The sequence below is a fragment of the Poecile atricapillus genome, chromosome 11, assembly GCF_030490865.1.
Source record: "Poecile atricapillus isolate bPoeAtr1 chromosome 11, bPoeAtr1.hap1, whole genome shotgun sequence".
NCBI lineage: Eukaryota > Metazoa > Chordata > Aves > Passeriformes > Paridae > Poecile > Poecile atricapillus.
This window is the reverse complement of record NC_081259.1, coordinates 9,225,258-9,252,150: the sequence shown is the minus strand read 5'-3', so window position 1 is coordinate 9,252,150 and position 26,893 is coordinate 9,225,258. Positions and strand designations below refer to the sequence as shown.

Sequence of the window (26,893 nt, the reverse complement as noted above, 5' to 3'; positions counted from 1 at the left end):
CGTTGTTGTTTGGGTTTGTTTTGTTTTGTTTTGTAGTTTTCTCATTTAGCCAGTAGGAACCAGCAGTAGATGGCCGGCACGTGTGGACAATGCAGGGAGACCTCCAGAGCTACACCTGAAACATTTCTGATCTTCACAGAAAGATACACAGAGTCTTTCAGAGAGTGTAGTTAAGGCTATGTTGACTAGAAGACTTTCCTTTTTCTTAGAAGATTGCTGGACAATTTCTCCCTGCATAGGATGCTCCAAAAGAATTCGGCTGATCTCTTTTCCAGTACAACATAAAATTTCATTTGTTTATTTATAAAAGCACATTTACTGTTACTAAATAAAAACCCTCAACAACAAATCGACATTTCAAAATACTTGTAAATTATCAAAGTAAATAGGTTGAAACAACTATTCCTAAATTCCATTTGTTTGGGACAGCAACTGTTCTGAACTAGTGCTGCAATTCTGGTAGTAATATTTAAAAAAAAATAAGTAAATTCAGATGTGTTGCTGTCAGGTCAAATTAAAATAATTTATTTAAAGTAATTATAAATCTAAAATTTGGTTTGTGTTTCAGAAACCCTTGCAGAGTTTTGCATGGTGCTAAATGCTTCCCACATGTAGTAATAGAAGCATTAATTTGACATACAGGCTGTAGCTGAAGTGAGTTCAGTGCCTGTGTGGTCACACTGCACAAAGATCTGTCCACATATTTACTGTTGTTCAGTATCGCTGCTTTCAAGTGATGTCAAGTTGAGCTGGTGTGTGGAAAGGAATTTTAATGTGTGAGCTTAGCAAAATATATTACATATATACTGCTGAGGACAGCTACTGACCATTTTATAAAGCCACAAAAGGTGCTGCTCAGTGCCTTTATTAAGAATGCTTTACAGTTAAATGGTTAAAGTAGCTTTAATTGGAGTAAAGATTTTTTTTCTTTTTTTTTTTTCCCCTGTGGAACTACAAGTGCACTAATTTCATAACACATAAAGATGGATGGGGCCTGTTACAGATCTAAGTACAAAATTCCTAGGTTTCTGTGCTAAAATGACGCTTAAATGTAAATGTTGAAAAATTGGGATCATTTTCTTTAGTCTTGAGCTCCAGAAATTAGTATGGCATGATAAATTAAATAATTGTGTAGCATAAGAAAAACATGATTATTTGAAATACTTTCATCTTCTGTAGTTATTGGTCTCATTAAGCAGCTTAAGAAAATCAATATTTCATCTTGACTACAACAGTTTGTAAATCCAGAAGTGAGATTTGGAATGTTAACTGATTTTGGTTTAATTCTGTTTGCTTTAAAGTAAATTCGTATTTTAGCAAGCAAATTTCAGACTCAGCGTTGATATCAGCTTTGTCATGCAGACAATGCAGGTAGAGCTCAAGCCATTCACTGTAACATTTTAAAGATGTTACTGTTTAATGTAAAGGGGATTTTTTTACAGTTCCTTGAAATTGTTCGTAGTCTCATCTGAAGAAGAACAGGAATGTTCATAATCAGAATTGTCAGCTCAGTCAACACTTAGGAAATCTGTGTTCTCAGGCAGTCTAAGGGCCCAATGAAATAGGAGGTATTTTTTCCCCAAAGACACTCGGCAGAAGATAAATGATGCCTGTTTGCTCATTACATGTGTTTGCAATCCTTCTAGAAACTATAATCTAGTAGTAGGATATTTTAGTGGAACGTGCTGTTAGACTGTATTCTTGCTCTCCTTGCAGTTCTGAAAGCAGACAGCTCTGTTCTTTGAACTGCTGGTTTTTTTCCTAAAAGAACTCAGTGGGGTTGCTCCAGCACTTTTTCATCGTTCACTTCTTGAAGATTCAGTAGTGAAGTACTGAGTTGCTCCTTGTGTCAAAAGGTGCTTATTGCATTCAGTGTCTTACCAAATTGTGCCCCGCGGGGAGAGGGAGTTTTGTCGTGGCATTATTAGTAATAAGGCTGAGTTTACTCTCATCTGATCAGAAAGTTAGGCTCAGTTTCCCCTGCAACTGCTGTGAACCAAAAAGTAAAATTTACACCTGAACACCTTTGTCTTGAGAAACTGAATTCATGTTAATCTCCAGTGCATACGCAGGTAGAACTTGTGGTTTTGAAACTCGGGAAGAAACTGGGACAAATGGTTCTACAGTCAGTTTGACACTGAGGATTTTTAGAGATTCAGCTCAAGAAAAAATTGGGAAAGCAGAAAAAGAAAATGTTGAATTAACTTTTCTGTAAGATGATTGGAACTGAGAGCAGCTGAAACCATGCTCATGTAAAAGGTATACTATTGTAACTGAGTTTAATCCTGCCAAAAGCCACTTTTCCCACACAAAATACCTTCCCTTTTTTATTTTTTTTTCTTCTTTTTAAATTAGGGACAGTAATGAAAGGCTGGAGGTGGATGCTTAAAGTTTATATGCCTACAGTGAACCAATATTAGTCAAATAGGTAACAGTGTGCTAATGGTATAATCCTTTGTAGTCTTAAGCTAGATATTGGGAAAAGGAGTAAATTTTGCATAGATTTGAGGAAGAATGATGATTGATATGGAAGCATTTTCCTTGTTTTTTTATTTTAATATTATTTGGCAAATACAGTTTGTTCTTCTGTTTGTTTTAGCTGGTCTTTAGCCTATTTACTTTAAGAATGAACTGGAAACATCTAGAGCCAATCATACTTTTAAGGTGGATTTGTGAATTTATTTTCTCATACATATTCTTTAAATCACCTTTTAGAGATATTTCTTTTAAAATGTCTCTCGCAGGGCATAATAAAAGTATTTGTATTACTACTCAAAGAGATATCACTGTGTTTGTACAGTCCCTTTGAAACAACAGGCATGTGCTCAAATTGAGATTTCAGATTGTGGGGATTTACAAAAGTTTGCATCACATCTACATAATTCACATGAGTTATGTAGGAGCTTGCATGGTCTTCACTGCTACATGTGTGAAGTGCATGGAGCATTTAAACCAGAGGCTTTACATATTTGTAGGGTCCTAATCTTGCTAAGGAGGCATCATTGATAAGAAATGATAGATTTCAGTGGAGACAGAGCCTTACTGGGAAGAGTAGCATTAGCTTTCTTCTTTATTTAGTTCCTTACTGTGTTAGTCCAAAGCTTGACAAGTCTTCATTCCAAAGCAGCCCAGGATTCTTAAGTGGTGATATCATCAGTGAGAGAAGATAAAGATCGACTGAACTAATGTGCTGAGCCTAGTAACAATGTGGCAGAAGTTAAAATTTAAACAGCTTTCATTCTTCTTTGTTTGATTTTTCACATTGCAAACTAAATTAATCCCTTATCTGATTAAAAAACTTCAGCATGGTGGTGGTGTCTGCTTCATTTTTTTGCAACTTGAAAGAACATTAAATGCATAAATTTTTCTACATCAAGAGAAACTAATTTCATATACCTTGAAGTTGATCTGTTACGTGTTCAGATCTTTATAGCTGAATTGAGCTGGAAAAGCATATTTTAAAGGTATCAAAATTATTGTGTAAGGTGTAGTGGTTACCAGCAAGACATAGAAATGAAAAGTAAATTGAGCTTGTCTTACAACGCCTACTCCTTTTGAAAATTTCAGTCATGATGTTCTTATCTCTTTTTACCATTTAGCTTCTACCCTATGCTAATATCTGGTGATATAGGTAGGAATATACTTGATTTAGTATTCTTATCTTCTAGGGCAAGTCAGAGAAGGGACTCAATAAAGAAGAACCTTTGTAAATCTCATGTTTCACCACCTGTGTAATAATTCTCCCTGAACCATTATTTGGTCTACTTTTAAAAGAACAAGCCTCTGAAAGTCTTGCCTTTATCTCACAGACTTTTATTAAGGCTTAATTTTTGCAGTTGTTTTCCTAAGACCTTTCAAGTAACATATTGATACACATTTGAGATCTGTGATCTTAGGTAGTATGTGCAAATTTCAGTGGTCTGGACAATAACTAAGTTTAAGATTTATGTATCATCATAATTGGAGGAATTTTTCCATTGATATGTCACCTGGTACTTTAGAATTAGTTATGTTAACTCTTCCTGTAAAATTCCTCTAAAATTCAGAAAAAACATTAGCAGTTATTTAGTAATCACATGATGCAAAATGAGTAGCCAAGAACCTTTATAGATTTTTTTCCAACATTTGTTACTAAGAGTTTTTAAATAAAATAGATTCAACATGGCTGGACACTGCTGTATGCTAGCTCACACGCTTCAGCAATTAAAACACTCAGGTTGTCAGCCTAACAGATTTTCATGAGATCTGACAGATTTTTATTTTTAGTGTATTACTGGTGCCAGATACTTATATTTCATGTATTTTTACCTTCAGATGTGAAACGGGAGAGCAAAAAGCTTCAATTTTTCTTTATGACAGTAAAAGTACAGGAATGTGTTAAGGAAAGAGTGAGTCTATCTGAAGTAAGATTTGGTAACTTTATTTCTCTGGTTCACATTACACTGTGCAAAGAAGCTGTTCACCTCCCTTTCTAAATAATTTTCATTTTACCAGCTGGAGAAGATCAGAATAAAATGGACCCATCCCTTTTCTCAGTCCCTGGTGGTGATGATCCAGCATTTGTTGTTCATTCAAACCACATGTTGAATAAGTGAAAAAGAGGAAATACATGCTGGTCATAGGTCAGGTGCAACACAGAGTTTATACAGATTTATGTTCTTTGTAGCATCTGCAATCCTGCATTTGAAGCCATTGAGTGTTGTTCTGCTTCCAGTTATTTTTAGGCAGGTTTTCTTATAGAGTGACATTTTGGGTTTTGGATTGCTCTGCTGGCCAGGCAACCAGCCTCCAGAGCTGGAGGAGCAACCTGATTCTGCAGATGAAACTGCAGCAGACTGTCTCTCCACAACTCAAACTCTTGCATGATCTCATAGGGTGGAAGCTGACTCTCTTTGTTTCTGGCCTCATGATGAAGAAAATGAAGAAACATAAGCCAAAAAAAAAAAAAAGCCTGGAAAAGTATTAGGGTGATAATGGGGAGTTGGGGTGAAGAACTCCTTGGGCATGTAGGAGAGAATAAGGAGGAAGAAGCACTGCTGTCTACAATGTGAATTTAATTTTTAAGCAGATATAGATTATGAGCTGAATGTTTCAGTTTTCTCGTAGCATTACAAGTTACATGCTCATTTAATTTATACTCCATTAGAACTGCACTGCTCATTGCTTATGATTGAAGGAGCATCAGGAAAAGTGATTGTATAAATTGATATCAGCTTTATTTGTTGTCTTTATTATTCACACACTTCTAGTAGTGTTTTAATAGCTTTGACTAAATTATGAATGATGTGCAGTTGCTTAGGAATTTGAAGGTAATAATTTCACATTCTCTTAAATGTGCCAGCCAGCCAAAACTCAGTATGCATTTACAGCAGCTATTTTGCAGATTTATAGCTAATATTTTGTTCTATATTTTTTCTTATCACTACAATTTAATCTCACTTTTCTTCAATTTGTCAGCATTATGATGTATATAGAATGAGAATTAATAGCTTACAATGGGATGAATTCATTTATGCAAGAATTGAGTTAGAAAAAAAGTGAATCCCAAATGGGCATGAGGGGATAAGAAGGAAAAATAAAGCATTCGTCACAATAATGCTGTGGAGGAGGTTGCCAGCAGAGGCTGTGCAGTCTCTACTGTGATAAATGTTTAAACCTTGAGTAGAGAAGGTCCTGAGCAACTTGATCTAATTGTGAAGCTCACCCTGCTTTGGCATGGATGTTGGACTAGACGACCATTGCAGGCCCCGTGCAGTCTAAGTTTTTCTAAATCCAAACCACCAGAATTAAGTCTGAGCTGTACAAAGGTTTGGACATATTAGAAGGGAAAAAAGTCCTCATGTCCTTTCTGTTCTCCAGAGCTATAAACATGCCTTTTAAAATACTGAGGGAATGCAATGGGAACTGTGAGACTAAATATCAAATGTCACACCAGACAGAGACTTAAGAACTCAGTTTATGGACAAGTATCTTAACAGATACTTTATATGAACAGTGAGGAATTCTTGAAACCACCTTTTGTAATTAGAATTTCTCCTTTTCCTAACTTCATGATCATGTTTTTTATCTCATTTAATATGACAGTTGGTGATCTTTTGTTGTTTTGCCCTTTTTTCCCACAATTTCTATTAGGAATAGGAGGCCTGCAAGATTTTGTGCTGAAATCTGCAACACTGTCGACATCACCTGCTTGTCCACCATTTACACCTCTCAACTTCGAAGCTACCCCGATCGTGCGAGTAGCTGTTGAACCAAAACATCCAAGTAAGCTTCAAGGAGAATGGGGTTGGTAACACCAGCTCAGTGTGGCAGCAGTGCAGCATCCAGCCTTTGGTGATTTGGCTAGTTTATGAGCTAGCCACTGAATTGGAGACTTGCTCAATATAAAATAAATGTATAGGTTGTCTGGAGGGCAATGTGAGTTGTTCCAGCTGCCTCACTCCTGTCTCAGTAGGTGAGGAGACCCAGGAGAAGTTGTTGTGCCCTATTGTGACAGCTGTTCCCGAGTCAGACACTGCATGGGCCAAAATTTCAGTGTTCCTTCACTGTGAAGGTGAACAGATCTGTGGGTTCTCCACGTCTGCTGCTGTTCTTTTATGTGTCATTAAACTTGTGGAGCAGATTTGCAGTTCTGCTTCTCCTTGATGCCCCCAGCCCACTTCCTGCAAAACAGAGTGGGGTATCTCTGGCTTTATTTGAATTTCAGCCCAATTTCCATTTGTTGTTGTAGCATTGGTAGAACCAAAATAACTGGCTTTATGGTCAGTTGCAAAATACTCTAACACTAAGATTACATGTTTTACATGTTTTTTTAGAGAGCTACGGGACAGTTTGGCAGCTATTTGTTTCATGTTTTGAGTAACAGATAATCATATATTGTACATCCTACATTTGTTAAAGCAGTTTTGAAAGTATTGGAAATTACTGGTTCTGATGATTGTAGTATTAAGTTCAAAATATTAAAGAAATGTAATTCTAGAACTACTGACCAGTTTGGGGGTAATTTTTCTTCCTTAAGAAATGAAGCTGGATCATTCTTGCACACCATTACTTAGTTTCTCCTCCTCAGTAACTTCTGAATTTATGATCTGAACTAAATTTCTAGGGGGACAGAAGCCTGAAGCGTGGTTATACATGCAGAAGTTTCTTGAAAATCCTGTTTCTTGAAAAAACTGTTGCTTGCAATAACAGGAAGACAAGCAAAATGTGACCATTGCAGTTGCCCAGAGAGCTGAGTGTAGTCTTGAGGTGTCCCTCACACATTGTCACATGGGTGCATTGCACATCAGACCTGCTTCAAAACTGCATCTGCTTATGTGAAAAAATGGCTCATATAAATGATTTCCCTATGTACATTTTACAAAATTACTGTATGTCTTCACACTCATGTCAAAATCTTCCTGTATGATTGCATAAGCTCCAAAAGAGAAAAAAAATACTCATCACTCTGTGAGCTTAAATGCAGAGACAAAGTTGAAAGTCTTTATTCAACTGTGTTGGTCATGTGAAATAACTGCAGCTTTTCCGCTTTTTGTTTATTTTTTTGCTTGTTTTTCAAGGATACTTTTCTATTACACCCTTACAAGCTCAGCAGTAAATAAACAACATCATTTCTTTTAATAGTCTCCAAGTGAATGACAAGTTTAATGTCACTCTTCCTTCTGAATATGAATATATATTCCTGGAAACCCCTGGGGTATTCTCTACTACGTATGTAAAGTAAAAAAAGAATTCATAATTAATTTTTTTAAAATGTGTTCTCTATGAAAGGCTGCTGACATGAGGTGTTTATGCATAGCTTTGATGTAATCTAGCCAAATTTGACTCAGCTGTGCTTCTTCATTCTCCATTAACTTTAAGACAGCTCTTTTTAAACACCTTCATTTTAGGGACAGCTGTGATTCACTGAAAAGCTCTCACATTCCTGATTTTTTCTCTTTTCAGATTTTAATTACTTTAAAGCTTTCTAGTGGCTTACAGCTACTTCAAAATCCTTCCTGTGCTTTATTTGCAGTTATGCCTTCTGAGTAATCCATATGGAATACTTTTATTTTTATTTTAGTAAAGTTAATGTTATTATTCATGTATTTGGAGCATTTAAGCTTTAGAAATATAGAAGCTGCTACACTTAGTTATGAAAGATTGCAAGGAAATGAAATTATTTACTCAAAGATGACTTTAAAAAGTTATAATAGATTAGAAAGGTTATAATTTGATAATTTGTGAAAATGTGAAGTCCTGAATTTTTAATCACTTTGTTTTGATAAAATTCAGGGGTTTTATTGGGTGTGAGCTGTTCATGAGCTGAAGGTAATGAGCATGAAATTAATTGTGTATGGGAAGCAACATAGCATAGTCATAGTCAATAGGTGACTTGTTCTACTAAACCTGCTGTAAAGCTGTGTAAACAAAAAATGTGTAATCCATTGAAATGTGATGTTATATGGTTATAATTGTATGATGTGAATTTTGTCCTCAGTACATAAATTGTTGGTGATAAATTCTGAGTGCAGCTTATGTTTTCAGTTGCTGCTCTTAAACCACGCTGCTCTGTGTGAATCATAATCAGAAAATTGCCCACTGAAAGTTTTTTGCATGCTTCTAAAATACTTATTTGTGTTCAGGCTTCCATAAAAAGGAGTGTTACTATTTTTCAGTTTCAGTCTATCCTATTTTGAGTATTTCTTTCCCAGTATTCCTTTGTTAATAATCCCCTATTTTGCCAGGTGATATGCCTCAGCTGGTCAGAGGGATGAAGCTTTTAAACCAAGCTGATCCATGTGTGCAAGTTTTAATCCAGGAGACAGGAGAACATGTGCTGGTGACAGCAGGAGAAGTTCATCTTCAGCGCTGCTTGGATGACCTGAAAGAAAGGTTAGAGGGGCAAGGAGGAAGAAATATTTTTAGTTCAGTAGGTGTCTGTTGTATTTCTCTGTCAGATGGGTATCTTTGATTTATATTCTGGTAAAACAGAGCTTTATCCACAAACAGTTTTTACCATTGAGTCATAAATGTGCCTTTTTGTAGCTATAAAAGTATCTGCACTTGGGCAGAAGCCACTAGCTTATCACTTCTATACATCTAACACACACTTGGGGCATGTTCTAGAAATTCCAAACTGCAGTACTTCCAGAAGTCTAATTAAGAGTGTAATGTGGCATTTGTACAAAATAAAAACTGAGGGGAATCATGTCTTATAAATGAACTTTGAAAAATTACAAAACACCAAGGCTAAAATTGTATGTGCACACTCTATCCTGTGCCTTTTCTCAACGATTTTTTTTTCAAATGTTAATCTATTCTCATTCATGAGTAGTATTTTTTGCAAGCACACATGAATATATTTAGTATCTTCTAATGTTTCTTCAAATGGCAGAAGAACAGATGTCTGAAACAATCCCTTCCTGTAACTTCATTTACTAAAACATTTCTGGTACTTCTGCCACATACATTTACTGGCATTTTCTTTCTAAACCAAAGAGCAAACGTGATGAATGGTTGAATGTTTGTCTTACTGTACCATAATTATTTCGGTTAATATCAGAGAACTGTAATTTCTTACGAAAATTAGACTGGATCACTTGTAAAACTGGATGTATATTTTAATGGTTATTCTCATTACAACTTAGCACGACATATTTTTACCATTTCTAAAAACAGTATTATTTATGGATACTTTTGCTCAATTGTAATGGGTTTAAGCAAAACTGGTTGTGCCTGTCTTTAGCTGCATTTTGAGTAGCAGGATTGTATTATTGGCAATGGTCCAAATCTGAAAAAAAGAATATAAAATAATACTTCAAGACAGGGTAATGGATTATAGTGAGCAGCTAGTAGGACTTACTTACATACATTTATGTACATTTGCATTCCTAACTTTTTGTTTCATGTACATAATTTTGGAGGTTTTTATGAGTTGTTGTCTAATTTGTCTTTTGTTAAGAGAACGGTAGCCTGTCAAAAGTGACCATTTTGTATCCCTGTGCTTGTGGCATTGTGAGCAGAAACAAGAAACACCAGGAGACACAAGGGGAGCAGGGCTCCCACCATGTCCTTCCTGACTGTGGTTCGTGATTTCTCAGTTGGGTACCAGCTCCCAAAAGGAGTTGGGAGCTCATGCTAGATCCCTCAGGATTTGGCATATTTTAATTTCCATCCCTCAGACACCAGCTTGTGGTGATGCCTTGAGAGGCCACCTAGAACAGAGGCTGGACAGAGTTAAAGGAATAAAGCAGGTATTTATTAGAAAGGCCTTCAAAGGATACACCTGGGGCAGTGCAAGAGCCTGGCCAAGGCTACACCCAAGATGGACAATGGGTTAAGAGTTTTCACACTTTTATAAGTTTTGGTCCATTTCTATACTGGGATTAATTGCCCAAACTCAGCTTCAGGTTATGAATCCCATCCTCCCAGACTGCTCTCCTCACTTCACTGCTGTTTGTACTTTTTGGGCCTGAGCTGCAGTGGTGTCCTTGGTTCTCGGGCTGGAAAAGGATTGTTTTGTCTGACAGAACTGTGAGGAGAACTTGCTAACACTTTATATGAAGATCAGAGTTATATACTAATGCAGTACAAAACCTGGAAAATATGAAAGGTAAAACTCAAGGCATCTGTGGGACAAGAGTTGTCCCTTCCTTCTCTCCCCATTTTGTAGAAAAGAAGGTCTAGAATGAGATCCTTGTCCTGTTCCATTCCTCATGGATTCTGTGTAAATTCTGACAGTGATAAACTGTCATAATAAATACGTATTAAAGTGTGAAGGGGAGAAGTTGTGCTCTGAAATGTTAGTTTTAATTAACTCTCTTTGTTTCTGTATAAACTTTAACTTCTAAAGTGCACATAATTTGGAATAGCAAGTGGTGAACTAGGGATCAAGACAACATATAATAGTAGTAAGAAATTAGACCTTGTAACTTTGAACATTTTATTTTCTGCATTGTAAAACAAATTTTTAGAAATTTCTGTCCCAGGAGCATTTCAAATACTGAGCATGAGGGGATTAAGTTACCCATTTTAGAATGAGAAACAAAGAGAATTAAGGTAATGGTGACATGTAGGTGGGTTTGTATTTGGTTTTTTGGTATAATGCAAATCCTTGAAAGAACTGCAAAAAGGATAAATCTCCTTTGGTTCTGACTCCCATGGAAATAAACCTTACAATTGTATTTGCTTTTCTTCTGCAACTTTTTTTATCCCTGCCAAAATTTACCATAACATAGGAAATTTTGGTCAGTCCTTTTGTTGTCATTTAATGAACCTGCTCAGAACTCATGGAGGGGTAAGAAGGATACACAGCTCTGATCTTTGAGTCTGTTTTTTTATCTCTTTTGAGATAATAACGAATTCCTCCTTTTTTTCTTGCCATCTTTCACAATATTTGACATACCGAATATGTTTCACTTGACTTTAAAGCATCCCTTTATAGCATTAAGATTTTATAATAGTGGTTTTCAGGCAAAACTCTGTTAAGCTTTCCCAGTGCTTCATCTCTGTGCATCTCCCTGTGTGAGCAGATGTGCTGGCTCACACCAAGTGTCCATCTCTGTGCTGTGAGTAAGCAGTGTGGCCAACAGCAGGGACAGGAGGAGTAAAATTGGAGTAACTGATGCTTTCCCAGGCCTCTGTCATTTTCAGTCCAGAGCCCTTTGTGGTTTGGTTGTCAGTTAATCCTGGTCAGCCTTTCCCATGCCCCACGTGGTTTTGTAGGTCTCTGTTGCACACTTGGAACATCTGAAGGCTTCTTGTGCTTGTGTTCCTTTGATCATCTTTATTTTCAGTTTTTTTTCTAGTTGTGTTTTGTTTGAGAGCAGAGAACAGCAGCACATAGTTTCCAAGATGTGGGTGAACCAATGATTTATGCAGAAGCATAGCAATGCTTTTGCTTTTATTTTCTTGAGTTCCTTTCCAAATATTTCTGAAGACATAAAAGGCAGTGCTTCTTTTTAGAAGTACATAAAATTTGAGTTTGAAAAGCATTACCTAGTAATCTGTGTTGCAATCAGATTTCTTCATGAACATCTGTTCCATGTTAAGGCCGTTACCCTACATCCCACCCTTAAGTTTAAAATTATTTTCAAGTTTTTAAACTAATTCTTAAACTTCATTTTGCAGGTTTGCAAAGGTGCAGATTAGTGTATCTGCTCCTATTATACCCTTCCGAGAGACCATAACAAGACCTCCCAAAGTCGATATGGTGAATGAAGAAATAGGAAAACAGCAGAAAGTTGCTGTCATACACCAAACAAAAGAGGACCAAAATAAAATTCCTGAAGGAATTCAGGTTGATTCAGATGGGCTTGTTACAATTAATACTCCAAATAAACAAGCTACTCTCAGTGTAAGAGCAATGCCACTTCCTGAGGAGGTAACTCGACTTCTTGAAGAAAACAGTGATTTAATTCGAACTATGGAACAACTCAACACATCTCTGAATGAAGATAAAAAAACACATGAGATCAATCAGAAGACTCTTGATAGAATCAAAGAATTCAAACAGAAGTTGGAGAAAAGTCTTCAGGGAAGAAAGTGGAGAAATGCTGTTGATCAGATCTGGTCATTTGGACCACGGAAGTGTGGGCCTAATATTTTGTTACATAATTTTGGGGGCTATAAAAGGTCTGTGTGGCAGTGCCTTGGGAGCTCTGTGAAAGAAGTAGGTAAATACAGAGACTTTGACAACAGCATAATAAGTGGATTTCAGCTGGCTACACTTTCAGGTCCCATGTGTGAAGAGCCTCTCATGGGTGTTTGTTTTACAGTGGAGAAATGGGAAATGAGTAAAGCTGGAGATACGCTGTCAAACAGTAGGCAGGATTCAGGGGAGCTTGATGCCACAGAACATGAGCAAAATGAAGATGATGCTTCACCAAGCAGTTGCACTGATGAAGGTCCTGGTGCAAATGAGCACCAGGACAGGAACCAAAGTGGCACAGACTCACCTGAGAAAATGAGTAAACACAAAGGAGAATTACTACTTGCAGATTGTTATGGCCCTTTCTCTGGGCAGCTGATTGCCACCATGAAGGAAGCCTGTCGTTACGCTTTGCAGGCAAAACCACAGAGACTCATGGCAGCAATGTACACCTGTGAAATCATGGCTACTGCAGAAGTTTTAGGTAAGACCAGGAAAATAAACCTTTGCCAAGAATTTGCCTTCTGAGTCCCAAGGTGAGGTTTTATAAATGAGACTGAATCAGAGGGCATAACTTCATTGAAGGTTTTGTCGGGAGTCGTTTATAGTTCTCCAATGACTTTCTAATGCCTGTATTATTTACACTATTCTGAATAAGAATTCAGCATTCTTCTTGTTTATCTGAACCAAAGGCATAAAGAACAATGCTACACCTTTTTGAAATGCAAGATACAAAATGGTGCCTTTCTATGAAGTTTTTGTAAGACCACCTTCAGTAACCATGAGTATCAACAGTGTGCCTCATAATTAAGCATAAGTTCCATGAAGAGGTGGGATACCTCTCCTGTTTATTAAGGGAGGGCAAGATCTTAGCAAATGCCATATCAAGATATTTTATTACAAAAATACAGAAATAAAATCAGGAAAAGGAATATTAAATTATTGTTGCAGTCCAGTTGGTAGTTTTGTGTTTTTAAGTAGCATCTGTATCCTGGTAGCAAGTTGCTCAACCCAGTGCATGCCAAATGGTGTCACTTATATTACCTTACCACTTACACCTACTTAAACTTGTTTTTGTGACCTACTTGTGACACCACTTAACTGTAGTTGTTCTTGGAGTTTTCCATGGGAGTTGCTTGCATGCTGAATCAAACCCAAAACACCAAGATTTTCTTTAACTTCCATTGCATTCAAGCTGTCAGCAATTTTACTTTGTACTGATCATGGCACAAATTACAGCATATCCTACTTAAAATAATTAAATACTTGGTTGCTTGTAAAAAAATCTCAGCTGTTGTGCACACAGTCATACTGATAGCAGTCCAAAGACCAAAGATTACAGCTGTAATGAAGAGAAATGCCTTTGAGTGAGCAGCTGTCTTGTGCAGATTCATGGTTCATTGCTGGAGGTACCCTGTAGCAGGCCTGGTAAAAGGTGTGCTGCCATGGGCTTATGGGCACATTACCCTAAGCATCCCCTACTGTGACAGGGAACTTTGGCATTTCAAACTCTTTTCTAATCTGTAAGATTAGTAATAGCTGTCAAAACTGGACTGTGTATTGTTCCATGTTGCTGTTCCAGAAGCACACTGGCACAGTACTTCTGAGTCTCTATATCAAGCTATAAGCAAGGTGTACCAATTTTTAAACCTCAAAAACACTGTATAAATTGCTGTTTTCCAAAATACTCAGTACCCAAAATCCATGATTGTTTACAGTGAAGTAATAATCATGCATTGGCCCATTAATTGTGCTGTAAACCCAAATGGAAACATGGCTTTTTAATGCATATATATATATACATATTTAATGAGTGTAAATTAGGATTCAGACATGCAAACGAATTAGTACAGTCTAATGAATGTGAATTGTGTTGTAATAACCATGGACATGCATTTAGTTCATTACAAATTCATGGATTTAATTTTTGTTGGGGAAACTTAAGCTAATAAATTGCAACTTCATTAGGAGGAGTGAAAAGCAGGCCTTCTATCCAGTTAGGCTTGACAGTTGACATGTGTCAAAACCACTGGCTTTTGTATCTTTATTCTTTCCTTTGGCATTCCATACACTGATACCCTGTGAAGTTTAATATATCTTCATATTGATCAGCTTCTTTCTAAGATGGTAGCTCCTGGGAAGGTGAGGTCTTCTGCATTCTCATAATAGAAAAGTTTTTCCATCTGACTTTTCTGACAGTGAAAATAATTCAAACTGAAGTAGAGGAGAGGAACAGGGAGAGGTGAACACTATGTTTTTAATGTATTTGTTAGTTTTTGTCTGTAAAATACTTTTAAGAACATGATACCCACTATGAATTAGTATTATTATAAGTATTATTATGTACTACCATATATGGGCATTTTCACAACTTACTATCATGACATACACTGTATTTCAATAGATTGAATATTAACTTGGGAAAGAAAATTGAAATTATTATGTCATTAAAATTAAAAGTCATTATTATGACTAATTTAAGACTGAATTTATTAACAAACTGATTGAACTCATTAAACATAGTAACAATGTAGTATTTCAGATAAGCTAGTTTTTTGTGGTTAGAATAACACTGCACTGTCTGGGACAAGTACCATGTAGGGATATGGTGATCCAGGCAAATTTCTAACAGTAGCTTAGATCCAATTCCTAAACCACAATAATATTTCTTAGTAATGATTCTCAAATATTTGGTTATAAGAAAGAAAACAAGTTAGGCTACATAATCTGGCAAAGTGCCTTTTTAAAACAGTCATATGATTGTATGAAATGGACATAGATTAATTCATCCAGCAGTAATAATACATTAAATGTTATGCAGATGGTTGTACACATTATATGCAGAATATGTTGTTTGAATTTAGTGTGTCCATTTAATTGATTGACTTACAAAAAGGGATTTTGGCCAAAAAAAGTTAAGCATTTTACTTAAAGCTGAACTTTCTTGAGCAAATATTGATGTCTTTCTCTTCATGTTGCAGGCTGTGAATATGTTGGTGAGCTGATCAGAATTGTGTCTCTGCAGGTCGTGTGTATGCTGTGCTGTCCAAAAGGGAAGGCAGAGTGCTACAAGAGGAGATGAAAGAGGGGACGGATGTGTTTATTATTAAGGCAGTTCTGCCAGTAGCAGAAAGCTTTGGCTTTGCTGATGAAATCAGGAAGAGAACCAGTGGCCTGGCCAGTCCACAGCTGGTGTTCAGCCACTGGGAGGTAAAAATATCTATTCAATCCATCTGTTTTGGTAATCTATTTCCTGTAGATGTGGCAGACTGGAATAATAAGCAAAAAAGGTTAAGTTTTGGTCAAACCATTTGATTAATTCCTTTTTGAAACGAGGGGAAAAGCCTTATATTATTTCTTTTTGTAGATATGCTGTTCAGAAATGTATTTATATTTTGTTTAGATGGGATGCTTTTTTATTTCAGTAGAAAGTAAGTCTTTCATAAATGAAACTGCTTCTTTTTCCTGAATTTATATGTCCTTTTTCATGAGTTCTCTGGTAAACTTGTTTGTGGAATGGGAAAAAAAACAAAACCACAAAACAGCCCTAACCTGCCACTAACAGAAAATTAATGTATCGGTAAATCTAATGCATATGAAAGTTAACCTCTTAAGGTCTAGCAGGCACCTTCCATATTCCAAGCCAAATTTTCATGCATAAAAGGCAAATCAAATTGATTTAATTCTTTCAAAATTAAGTCTCTTGATAGTAACTAGTTGTATCATCAGAATCATTCCTTTTGGTCATCCTTGTTACTTAAAGAAATGAAGAGTTGAATGTGAAGGTGTAAGGCAAGTAGGAAGTGGGCAAACTGATCAGGAGTGTCATCAGCTGAAAGTGCAATTTAGTTTGTTCCTATGATGTGGAGAGTGGATCTTTGGGGGAAAAAAGAAAAGGCTGTAAATCAGAGCTCCTTGTTCAAGACAAACACACCTGTGTTGTTGGGCTGCACAGAAGACTCCACTGATGAAGTTAAAAGTGGCTTCAAGGGCAACAGTCAGTGGGTATAAACTTATCACCTTAAATTTTTAAAAGAACCTCAAAGTCTACATTTTTCTGGGTTTGGTTGGGAGTGTTCATTTGTTTGTTTGTTTTGGTCAAGTGTTCCTTTATTTGGTGTTAGAAAACAATAGAATCTTTTGTAAATGGATGAAAAAATCTTTGTTTGTTTGATCTTCTGATTTATTTTGTCACCTCAAATGACAAGTCTCTGAGTACAACCAACTGTAGATTTTTGAGGTCAGTGACACTCTGTGAAGTTGCCAGCAATGGGCTGCTTACCATTGTTTCTCTGATGTGCTGCTTTGTTCACGTGGTGTGGATTCTTCATCCACATCTAAGTTGTCCCCCTAGGTAGTATCTGTAAAATATTCCACTAGCTGTATTTCTTTGTTAGTAACTGTAGTAACTGTGTCAGGAATTTTATGTGGATGATAATTGAAAAGGAAGACCGCTGCAAACTGGCCACATGCAAGCAAAAGAGCTGGGAAGAGTGTTTGGAGGAGTACTTGAAACAGTACACTTGGCAAAGTACAGTATGTCTTGTTGGCAGTGGTACCTTACTGGTGTTAGTAAATGCAGGCACCAAGGACTTAGTTCTCCTCCCTGATATTGATTTATTTAATCTTCTTGTAACTAAGTCTAAGTTCACATAGAAGCACAAAAGGAAAAACAGCTGTACAGAATGCAAAAAAAAAAAAAAAAAAAAAAAAAAGACAACTCTTTACAGATGGTGTACACACAAAAAAATAGATAAACTGTGTCTTTTGAGTATAGGGAACTTGGTTACAGCCAGTTACAGTTCAGGTACCTCAAACCAGTGAGTGTTTGCTGTACTGTGTACAGTAATCTTGTCACTTCTGGATGGTCTCCTCTGAAGTGCAGCTGATGAGGTTTTGTGGCTTTTGTCTGAACCTCTGCAATCAATGCCCTAAAGGAATATTAGCCAGAAGGATGTCAATTCCAGCTGACCATTGCTCTGTGCCAGTTTCTTTAGGATTTGTAGCTCCTGTGCTGCAGCACTAAGCAAAAACATGAACCCTGTGGCTCTCAGGCCTCCCCTTCTTTGTACTTGGCATGTACATTCACTCTCAGATGTTATGAATTTCACAGAAGAAAATATTCACACATCATTATAGATATGCATAGGACAGGGAGATTTGAACAACTGGCAGCGTTTTCTAAAACTGACCTCTGAGAGAGATTGTAATTGCAGCTGGTATGTTAAATGCATTGGGAGTAGGAAAATTACTGTGTAAGCCAGTCACCTTTCCACCTGGGGAATCTGACAGTGGGGGATGGTTGGGGTTTTTTGTCTCCATGAAGGCCATGCTCACATATTTCTGTGATAAAATAAGCCTTTTGCTAAGCTACTAACTAAATGTTATCTCTGTGCAGTGATGGCAGAAGGAGTGTGTGTTACTCTTACACCATCAAGACAATTTCTAAATAAATATAATTTTCAGAATCTCTAGCATTAGTATGACAAAGAAACAATGAAAAATGTATCTCAGCTCCTATTTCTTCTTTTCTTTGAATTCTGCACAAAGTTGCATCAGGTGTTGGGTGTGACTTGGACTTTGTCACTTTACTGATGAATTATGGTATATGTAGCTACATGATAAAGATGATGAATTCATCATTTTATTTGAATCCCTACTATTTAATGCATTATAATTAATTTTATTTAATTGTGTAAGATAATATAATGTGAACTTTGTGTAATCTTAAAATGTTTTTGCCTTAGTGTTAAAACTGTGTTACCGTGCGTGTGGCTGCTGCTTTCATTGCGCACTCTCCAAACCCTTCCGTGGCACTCTGCATGAACTCTGTGCTGCTGGTGTTTCCTGTGTGCTCAGCTCATTAGCTGAGTACCTGGGACATGTATTTGTCTACACAAATTCCTTTAAATGTGTTGTTAACCCCATTGTACACAAAGTGAAATAGACAGTTTGGGGGATTTTTTAACTTCCAAACACTTCATTTCATGGAAATCAGATGTGTAGAGTATGTTTAAAGAATTGAGGTTTGAGTTCACTCTTTTATTGTATTTCATTACCATGATTTGTGGACTCTGAACACAGGAGGGTCAGTGATAGAGCCTACATTTAAATGAAGCCATTATGGTCTCTGTGGAAATGATGTTGCCATATTTTTTTTCTTTAAATTCAGTTAATGAATGGATTTTGTGTAGTTCGGATTGCTCCAGCCCCAAGGGATGGAGCCATACATATATCGAGGTCTATCTTGTCAGATACTCCTTTTTTATTAATTTTTTCTGGCATGCTTATGCAATTTATTCCTGCCTCTAAAGGACAGCACCAATTAACCATTAGTGGGAGATTCAGTTTAGTCCCAGCTTAAACAAACTAATTTTAAAAGTTAGGCAAATGTTAGGTGTGTTGGGTTTACTTGGCAGTACTTCCTTAGATTTCAATATAAACTTTCTTATTTAATTGTTAGTTTAAAATATTTAACTTTGGGATAATTATGAACTGGTTGTATTTCTTTAAACTTTGAATTAATAATAGACCTTCACTTAATGTTTTTGTTTGAGCCTGTTTCTTTTGTTTTCAGTTCTTTGCAGTTAAATCTTTTACTCAGTCGTGTTATTTTATCTTAATCATAAAGTTTTGAACAAGAAGGTATTTTTGATTGCACAATCCTTAGAATAATGGAACTGTCACCCCATTTGGGAAATCTGTATTAAAAGCAAAAAAAAAAAAATAATGCATGTGGCTCTATTCAGATGCTGATTGAATTTTCAGCAAAAATTGTCAAAGACATCTACTAGTTGTAAAGTTGTGAGATGTATAGTATTCCTGTTAAATCATATCTTTTAAATTGCATGAAGATTAGATTTAAACATACTTTTATTCTTGAGGGGGCATGAGTGAACTGTAAACACATTTAATCAGAATTCTTTGTCATTATCCCTTCTAAGTAGAATAGTGTCTAGAACGTGCCTCAGGGCTCTGGAGAAAGGGAAGAGAAGGGCTGTGTGTAATAATTGCTAAGAATATGAGATTTCTGAATGTGGAAGTTTTATATTCTGAATTTTAATTCACGCCTTTTGAATTGTAAGTCATTTTACAGCTCAGAATATGGGGCTTAATATAGAATTTGCTGGATGAGATTGTTAGGCTTGCATTAAACAGGAAGCAGGCTGAGGTAATGAGAGAGAATCTATTCTAGGTTTGAACTGTAATTTTACATACATTATTGCACTAGTGACAGTTTAGGCACATAAATGAATTCTAGGAGTAACCTGGAACCTTTCAAATATGAAAAGCTCATTGTTTTAGCAAGGATATCTGAAGCTAATTGAAACAGTAAATAAAAGTGGTAGGGGTGTGGCTTTAATTATCTTTCTCAATACATGTTTCTTAAGTAATAGGAAAAAATGCAGCAGTAGAGCCACACATCTCCTTTTGTATTTCCAGTTACCAAATTCCTGTTAACAACTCCTGGCTGAAGTCAAGGCTAAAGTTTAGCTGTCACTGTTTGAGACACAAACAAGGATGATGCTCCTGAGCCAAAATAAACTTGTATGAGTTTATTTTATAGCTAACTGTGTAAATGTTCATTATTAAAATATTTATTGGAAGAGGAGTTCTTGTATCTAACCGGGCAGTTTCAGGCCTTGGCAGTCCCCATTATATATTGTGAGTGGAAGCTCTGAATAATGGGATAGTTCTGGATGCTTCTTTTACTTGCAGGGTATCTCCACACCCAGTACATTCATGTAGGATATTTTCTGGTCTGGAAGCACACTGCAAATACCCAAGTGGCCTTGAATTTGCCTGTGCTCAGTACAGAACCAATTGTGCAGCATTACCCAGCGTCTTACATATGGCTTTCTTGAAAAACAGCAGGTGACTATTCACATACACCTCTTCAAAGTTCTGCTATTTTACCTGAAAGTAAGTTTACCCAAAAAGTTTTTATTTCTCAGGGCTGCTTCAGACGTGCCTATCAGCTGTACCTTTTTCAGTTGCATAGTCTTTGTCTATGTTGTTGTCATTACCAGGTTATGGACACCACTTGAACTGTAAATGCTCTTGAAATACCTTTTTGCTATCAAATTTTCAAAGGTAGAAAGGGTTCTGATTCACTGGAGAACATAATAGTTCTTTTTATATTTTTTTAATTTTTTTTTTAACACAAAAAAGAAGTTCTGGGCATAATGTTTTCCCTGACTTGCTGACGGCTGCTGGTGGTAGTGCCCAGTCACACTGAATTTAGTGTTTCTTGGGATTTCTTACTGAGCAGTTCACAGAGGCCATAATGTTGCTTGCTGGTCTTAAAATCTCCATCAGACTGCTCTTTCTATTCATGTCCAGCTAAAGTATTTTCCACATTGATGATATTTGGCTCAAAAGAAATTTTCTATCTTCATCAGACAGTAAGGACCAGTAGGGGAAATGCTACCAGGAGCATGGCTGTGTTCCCAAATCTGCCTGACCTTTTGGATGAACTAGGCAGATCCCTTCTGTTTGCTTTTGATGCTTCTCTCAACCTTGTTTTGCTTAATTAGGCTGCCTTAGGCAGAAACTGTTTCTTACCATCATTTTGTGAAATACACTAGACAATGGGACCAGGATCACTATTGGAGCCATCTGGGTGACACTGAAATGCAAATAATAAATCATCCTCAAATTAAGCCTTAAAATTTCAAGTCCTCTTGAATTGCAAGTGGTCTGCTCTAAGTCATGTCTTACTGAAAAGCTTGATTAGTTTACATAATCATTTTCAGGATTAGTACACACTTGATCATCTATCAGTATTAACATAGTATGCTCATAGTATTTCTATTTTTATTGATTATCATTACAGGTATTCAGATTATGTCTCTCGTAGAGATACAAGCATTTATAGCTTGAATAATTAATGTGTAGTTGTTAAGCTAAAAGAGAGTGACATCTGTTTTGCCTGTGCTACTCCCCATGCTCTTACTAAACAAGTCTTGTGAGACTTCATTGTTTGGGTGTGTTGGTTTGAATAGTTGTTATATTTAACGAAACATCTTGCTTTACAATGGTTTCTTCTTCTAAAGAATACCCTTCAGTTAGAATATTTGAAGTAATGTGTTTACTTCTTTTGAAATACCTAATCCCAGCTGACTACATTATAAGCAGTTTTATTTATACCTAGAGTGGGTTCTGCAGTGAGCGATGGGACACACTTCTTGCATTTCACTGGGAGTTTTTATTTTTCTTTTAAGCATAATTGAATTCTCTGGGTGTGTTCACAGTCATACTTTAAACAAATTATATCACCCAAGACTTCTAGAAAATAAACCAATGAAGATTAATTTAAAATGTTCCTTAATTTCAATGCTCCTTTAATAGGAACATTTCCATTACTTAGGCATTGTGTTTGCAATAACAGATTTAAGAACTATATCAGCTGCTGTGCACTGATTACTTTTTCTGTGTTGCCTTTTATATGGCAGCATTTAGAGAAAATGCTTGTTTTCTAATGGAATAAATGCTGGTCCAGTGATCCACTGCATGGATCTTGATTCATAGTTCACTTTTTAAAATGAATGTCTTTTAGAAGAGCCTTGCAGATGTATAGAAGTACTCGGTTGTGTTAAGGAGGAATCACTTTGTTGTGTGCACTTAGAGGAGTAATCGTGTTTGTGTTGGGCTGTTTGCAGTTAAAGCTGATATTGTCCCTGTCAGAGAATTCTGGTGTTGAGTAATAAATAAGCACAGGCCACTGGCTAGTTCATGCTGTTAAAAAGAAAAATTCTCAAGTCCTAGAAAAATTCTTGGAGAAAAGATGTGCTGAATTTTCCAGTTACCAAGTCACACACAGTATGGTGGTATTTGAAAATGTACTTTATCATAATGCTAACAATACCATAATATCATCTGTTTAACAGAGTTTTATTCCTAATATTAGTGCCTCTTGACATCTTCTGCCTGTTATACTTGAGACATAAGGTTTGGCTGTGGTAGTTTTCTTTTCCCCTCCACTCAGTGGTTCCCAGACACAGAACACTGGCAGAGAGGGCAGCAGACCTTTGATAGAAGATTTACTGAATTGCTTCAGTCACTTAAAGATTTTTCATCTGTGGAAGGTATATTATGTTGAATGTCTGGTTCTCTTTTGATTTTAGGTTTTGTTTAGGAATCAAAAAGTGTTGTCAAGATGCTATCACACTTCTGATTTTAGAAGGAGTCTTAGGCTATATGTTTTAGGTTTTGTACTGAAAAAGTGGTATATGGAAATATTTAAAATAATTTTAAATTAAAAGTGGCATGCAACATAGAATAAATTATGTTTCTGGATGTCTGTACTGCTTTGATCCTGTGGATCTTTCAGGATCCACAGTAAATGCCCTCTGTGGAATAACTATACCATATTCCAGAAGGAATGGTCCGTTTAGAATCTAACTCATCACTGAGGGCTTCATCCAGACAAAAACTCAATTTCTGTTACAAATTCCAGAACCATCCCTGTGTGGGATGAATACAAACAATAGCTCAGGACCTAAAAGGCTTCTTAGCTCTGATTCCAGGAAACCCAGACTCACCATTCTGACAGTTCTCATTGTAAGGAAATTGATGACGATGCTTTGGGACCGTTCTCCTTTCGCATGCTTGCACTGTATTAACAGAGCATGGGGAATGATGGATGCCACCTGCTATAAACATTTGCCTTGATGGATTAATATGAAATGAATAAAAACAGTTTAGTTTGTGCCTTTACCTTCATTCACAGAATCTGTACTTTCAAAAAAGAAGAACTTCCTACTTTTTTGTTTGGGTCAGTGTGTCAGTAACACCCCTGTGTGTCATAATAGGGTTACAGTGACTTCTTAAAGATGATGGCCCAGGTTCCTCTTTCCCAGTGCTTGCCACAGCATGGTAACACACATGTTGATTTACTCATCTTTTGTAGTGTATCTACACCATTTAGGTAGCTGTGGTCCTCTAGCAGAAATCCTCTGATGCCACCAGCTCTTGCTCTAGAAGCAGTGTGTAGTGGCTGAATTATTTAGACAGGTTGATAAGCCAAGCTAGCTCCTGAGGTAGTTCTTTGAAACCTAATTAACCTCTTTACAGCACTGCTCTGCATCATGTAGCAGTACAAGGTTCACTCAGGATTCTGTAACCCTGTGCTGAAATAGGTTTACCCTTGCTGGCTAATAAATACTAAATAGTACATTCAAACCTGCTGGAAGTCAGTTATGCTGACTTCCCTGAGACCTGTTGAAGCATAAAGAATTCTTGTCAGTGGAAGAAATATACAGTGAAAACTTCAGTAGAGCAAGTCTTTCATCAATTATTGAAAGAGCCAGTCTGTCAAACCTGGGGATTTTCTTAGACATCCATCACTATAGTATCTAAATATTTACAGGTAGATTAGATCTGTAAGTTCAATTTTGTATACTTTTGGACTCCTCTGTTATATTCATCTCTCAAGAACCACTGTCTCAATGCTTCTCTCTGGGCATAATTTCTGGGTGTTACATTTCTTGCCAGTTTAAAAAAAAAAGTCATCAAAGGGCATAATAACAGTCTTTTACTTAGCAGTTTGTAGGTGTATAACCTCCCTCAGTAGTACAGTCTGAAACAAATCCACTGAGCATGAATCACCTTTTCTTCTTCATGTGTGGAAATTTTTGTTCAGCTCTTTAGGTAGATCATGAAAGGGGAAGTCCCTGGTAGCTTTCATCATTAAGATAATCAGTCTGAGCATCACTACATCTTCATCAAGTCAATGTGCCATATTCACTGCCCTTTTTCTGTATTTCTAGTGCATAAAATAACTGAAACTTTCAAACTCTCGTAGAGTGGGGACCATTCTTTTTTTATTGATGTAAGCTGTCAGGCAGTCACCTTTAAGTTTCTATGCATTGGTTATGAGGCCCTGTGCAAGACATCAGAGTGGGTATGACTCAAGCAGATTCTTCTGTGGTTAGACAGTCCTTAGGTTTATGGTAAAAAATAAACACAGAGAAATTTGGAAAGCTGAGTTTCAGACTGTTTATTTCTGAGCTCTACTTGCTTTTGGTTTTCAGCCAGACAACCCTGTGCATAGTCATTTCCCATGTAAATAATTGAGATTGGCTGTCACTTTCAGCACGAGCAATACCCACTTAATTTAACAAGTTTATGCATGTGCTTAACTGTAGCAAGCTAGAACTGTTTTTGTTGGTTTAGCTTTACATCCCATTTTTGCCAGACTGAGCCTACAGTACTGCCTAATACAAATTAGACTGCCATAGTCATTCTCCTAACTCCCCATAAAGTGTCATTTGTGTGGTTGTGTTGGGAGTTATTTAAGATGAGGTGTTAAATTAGAACTCCACAATTGTTGCTGTTTCTGGGGAAAATCGTCTATCTTCAGTCATCATTTTTTAATTCCCCTTCTTGCTAGTTTGTGTAACCTGAGGTTTAGGAAATTTTGCTTGTGTTGAAGGGATTCAACGGCAACTGAAGGGATTTTTCAGAAGAAAAAGTTTGCAACAGTAAAAAAAGCTTATAGCATTGAGCTAAAGTTGATAATTTAGGAAAATTGGTTCTCTCCTTGTCAGTTATTAGTGCTAGTGCTAATATTTCAGAAATTATTATAGAGTAATGTGCTCAGTTGTTAAAGCTATCATGATTTTTGAAGTAACTAATCCTTGTCTGGACTGCTTTTTCCATGAGGATTTTGTTTAAGAAATAGATACAGTATTACTTTTGGGTTTTTAATAAAAATATATTACATGTAAGTGCATCTTGGGAGGAAATCTACAATCAAGTAAAATTAGTATTTTTGAAATTTCCAGTAGAACCTGTGTAACACTGTATGGTCAATTCCATCTCTTCCTAATGTTCATATTTAGGGTTCTTTGTAATAACCACTGTGGTAGTCCCAGAACTGTGGGGTATGCAGGATGAACTGGAAATAAAGGTATGTCCAGTTATTCTCTGATCATGTTAGATCTAAAATCTGTTTTAGAGGAGGACTTCAAAGCTCCAAGAACAGCTCTGCTAAATATGTTAGAACCAGAAACAGTGATTTTTAAACCATCTGTCCAACTCAGGATTGGAATTGGCGAATACAGGACACAGAAATGAGCAGAAATATTCAGTTCTGACAAATTCTAATACAATTGTTGCACGATAATAGTCTAAATAAGGAGTTCTCTCTTGAAAATTGAGAATTTTCTGAACATTATTTGGCTCTGTTTGCTGATGGGCAGTTGAAATTGCTTTTAGAAAAAACTGTAGATAATTGCAGCTGAATTTGAAAAGTTATTGTGGATTTCTTAGGACAAGAGCTGCAGAATGTGTCTTAACTCTTGTTTTCTGCTTCCATAGCTGATTGCAGACTTTCCAGACAACTTCATCTGCTCTACTTTTGTTTCTCTACTTCAGCAGTTAATTGCTTGAAATATGCTAATAAACTTCTGTACTACTTGACTCTTTTTTTGTTTGTTTCCTTTTGTAGATCATTTCGAGTGACCCGTTCTGGGTCCCAACGACTGAGGAGGAATATTTGCACTTTGGGGAGAAGGCAGACTCGGAGAACCAGGCCCGCAAGTACATGAATGCAGTGAGAAAGAGAAAGGGGCTGTATGTGGAAGAAAAAATCGTGGAGCACGCTGAGAAGCAAAGAACTCTCAGCAGAAATAAGTAACTGTGTCTGCCCCCTTTGTGTCCTGATGCAGCTAAGTGCGGGTGGAGTATTTTGTATGCAGCAGATGCAAAATTTCATCTGGACTTTGTTCTTTGATACCATTTTTCTTACATGCTTTGTCTGTGGCTTATGTTTTAATAAACTTAAGCCTTTCCAACTTTTGTACAGAGAAAATAGTTTATTTATTGAAATAAAATAGAGGTGTATTCACTGCAATTGGTCTCAGTTTTTAAAATTTAATGCCCTATTGAACGTCCTGTCACAAGGATTAGGAACTCCCAATTCAATTTGTTTCTTTCTGATTTGTCACATGTGGTTACAGTAAGAGCTGGGTAGCTAGCTTCTTGCAAATAAACCATGCACTGAATTTAGCTCTTTAATGGTTCTGACTGTTTATTAAATTAATTTCTGTAATGTATTTGTTTCTTACCCATACTTTTCATAGTTACTTATATGTAAATAGATGTAAGCCTATTAGGAATTTCTAAACTATCTGTTTTACTCCATTCCTCATGTAAGCAGTTATTTAAAGCAGTAATATTCTTCTTTAAATCAGAGGGCAAGAATAGCCTGTGTGGAAGACAGCACTGCAAAGAGTTATGCAAGATTTGTCTCATTTT

At 36.5% G+C, this 26,893-nt stretch overlaps 1 protein-coding gene across 5 annotated transcripts in view; it reads left to right on the top strand.

The window, feature by feature from the left end:
* Positions 1 to 26,644, top strand: part of EFL1 (elongation factor like GTPase 1) — a 63,866-nt gene extending 37,222 nt beyond the window's left edge. For 4 of the 5 annotated variants that reach the window (XM_058846986.1, XM_058846989.1, XM_058846987.1 and 1 more), the window contains exons 16-20: positions 6,133 to 6,264; positions 8,727 to 8,874; positions 12,112 to 13,115; positions 15,657 to 15,841; positions 26,085 to 26,644. In XM_058846986.1, the coding sequence (XP_058702969.1) occupies positions 6,133 to 6,264; positions 8,727 to 8,874; positions 12,112 to 13,115; positions 15,657 to 15,841; positions 26,085 to 26,273 (1,658 nt within the window). In that variant the 3' untranslated portion in view covers positions 26,274 to 26,644. Of the gene's footprint in view, positions 1 to 6,132; positions 6,265 to 8,726; positions 8,875 to 12,111; positions 13,116 to 15,612; positions 15,842 to 26,084 lie in introns of all 5 variants that reach the window. The other variant, XR_009278462.1, reaches the window with a different exon arrangement.
* The last annotated feature ends 249 nt before the right edge of the window (positions 26,645 to 26,893 follow it).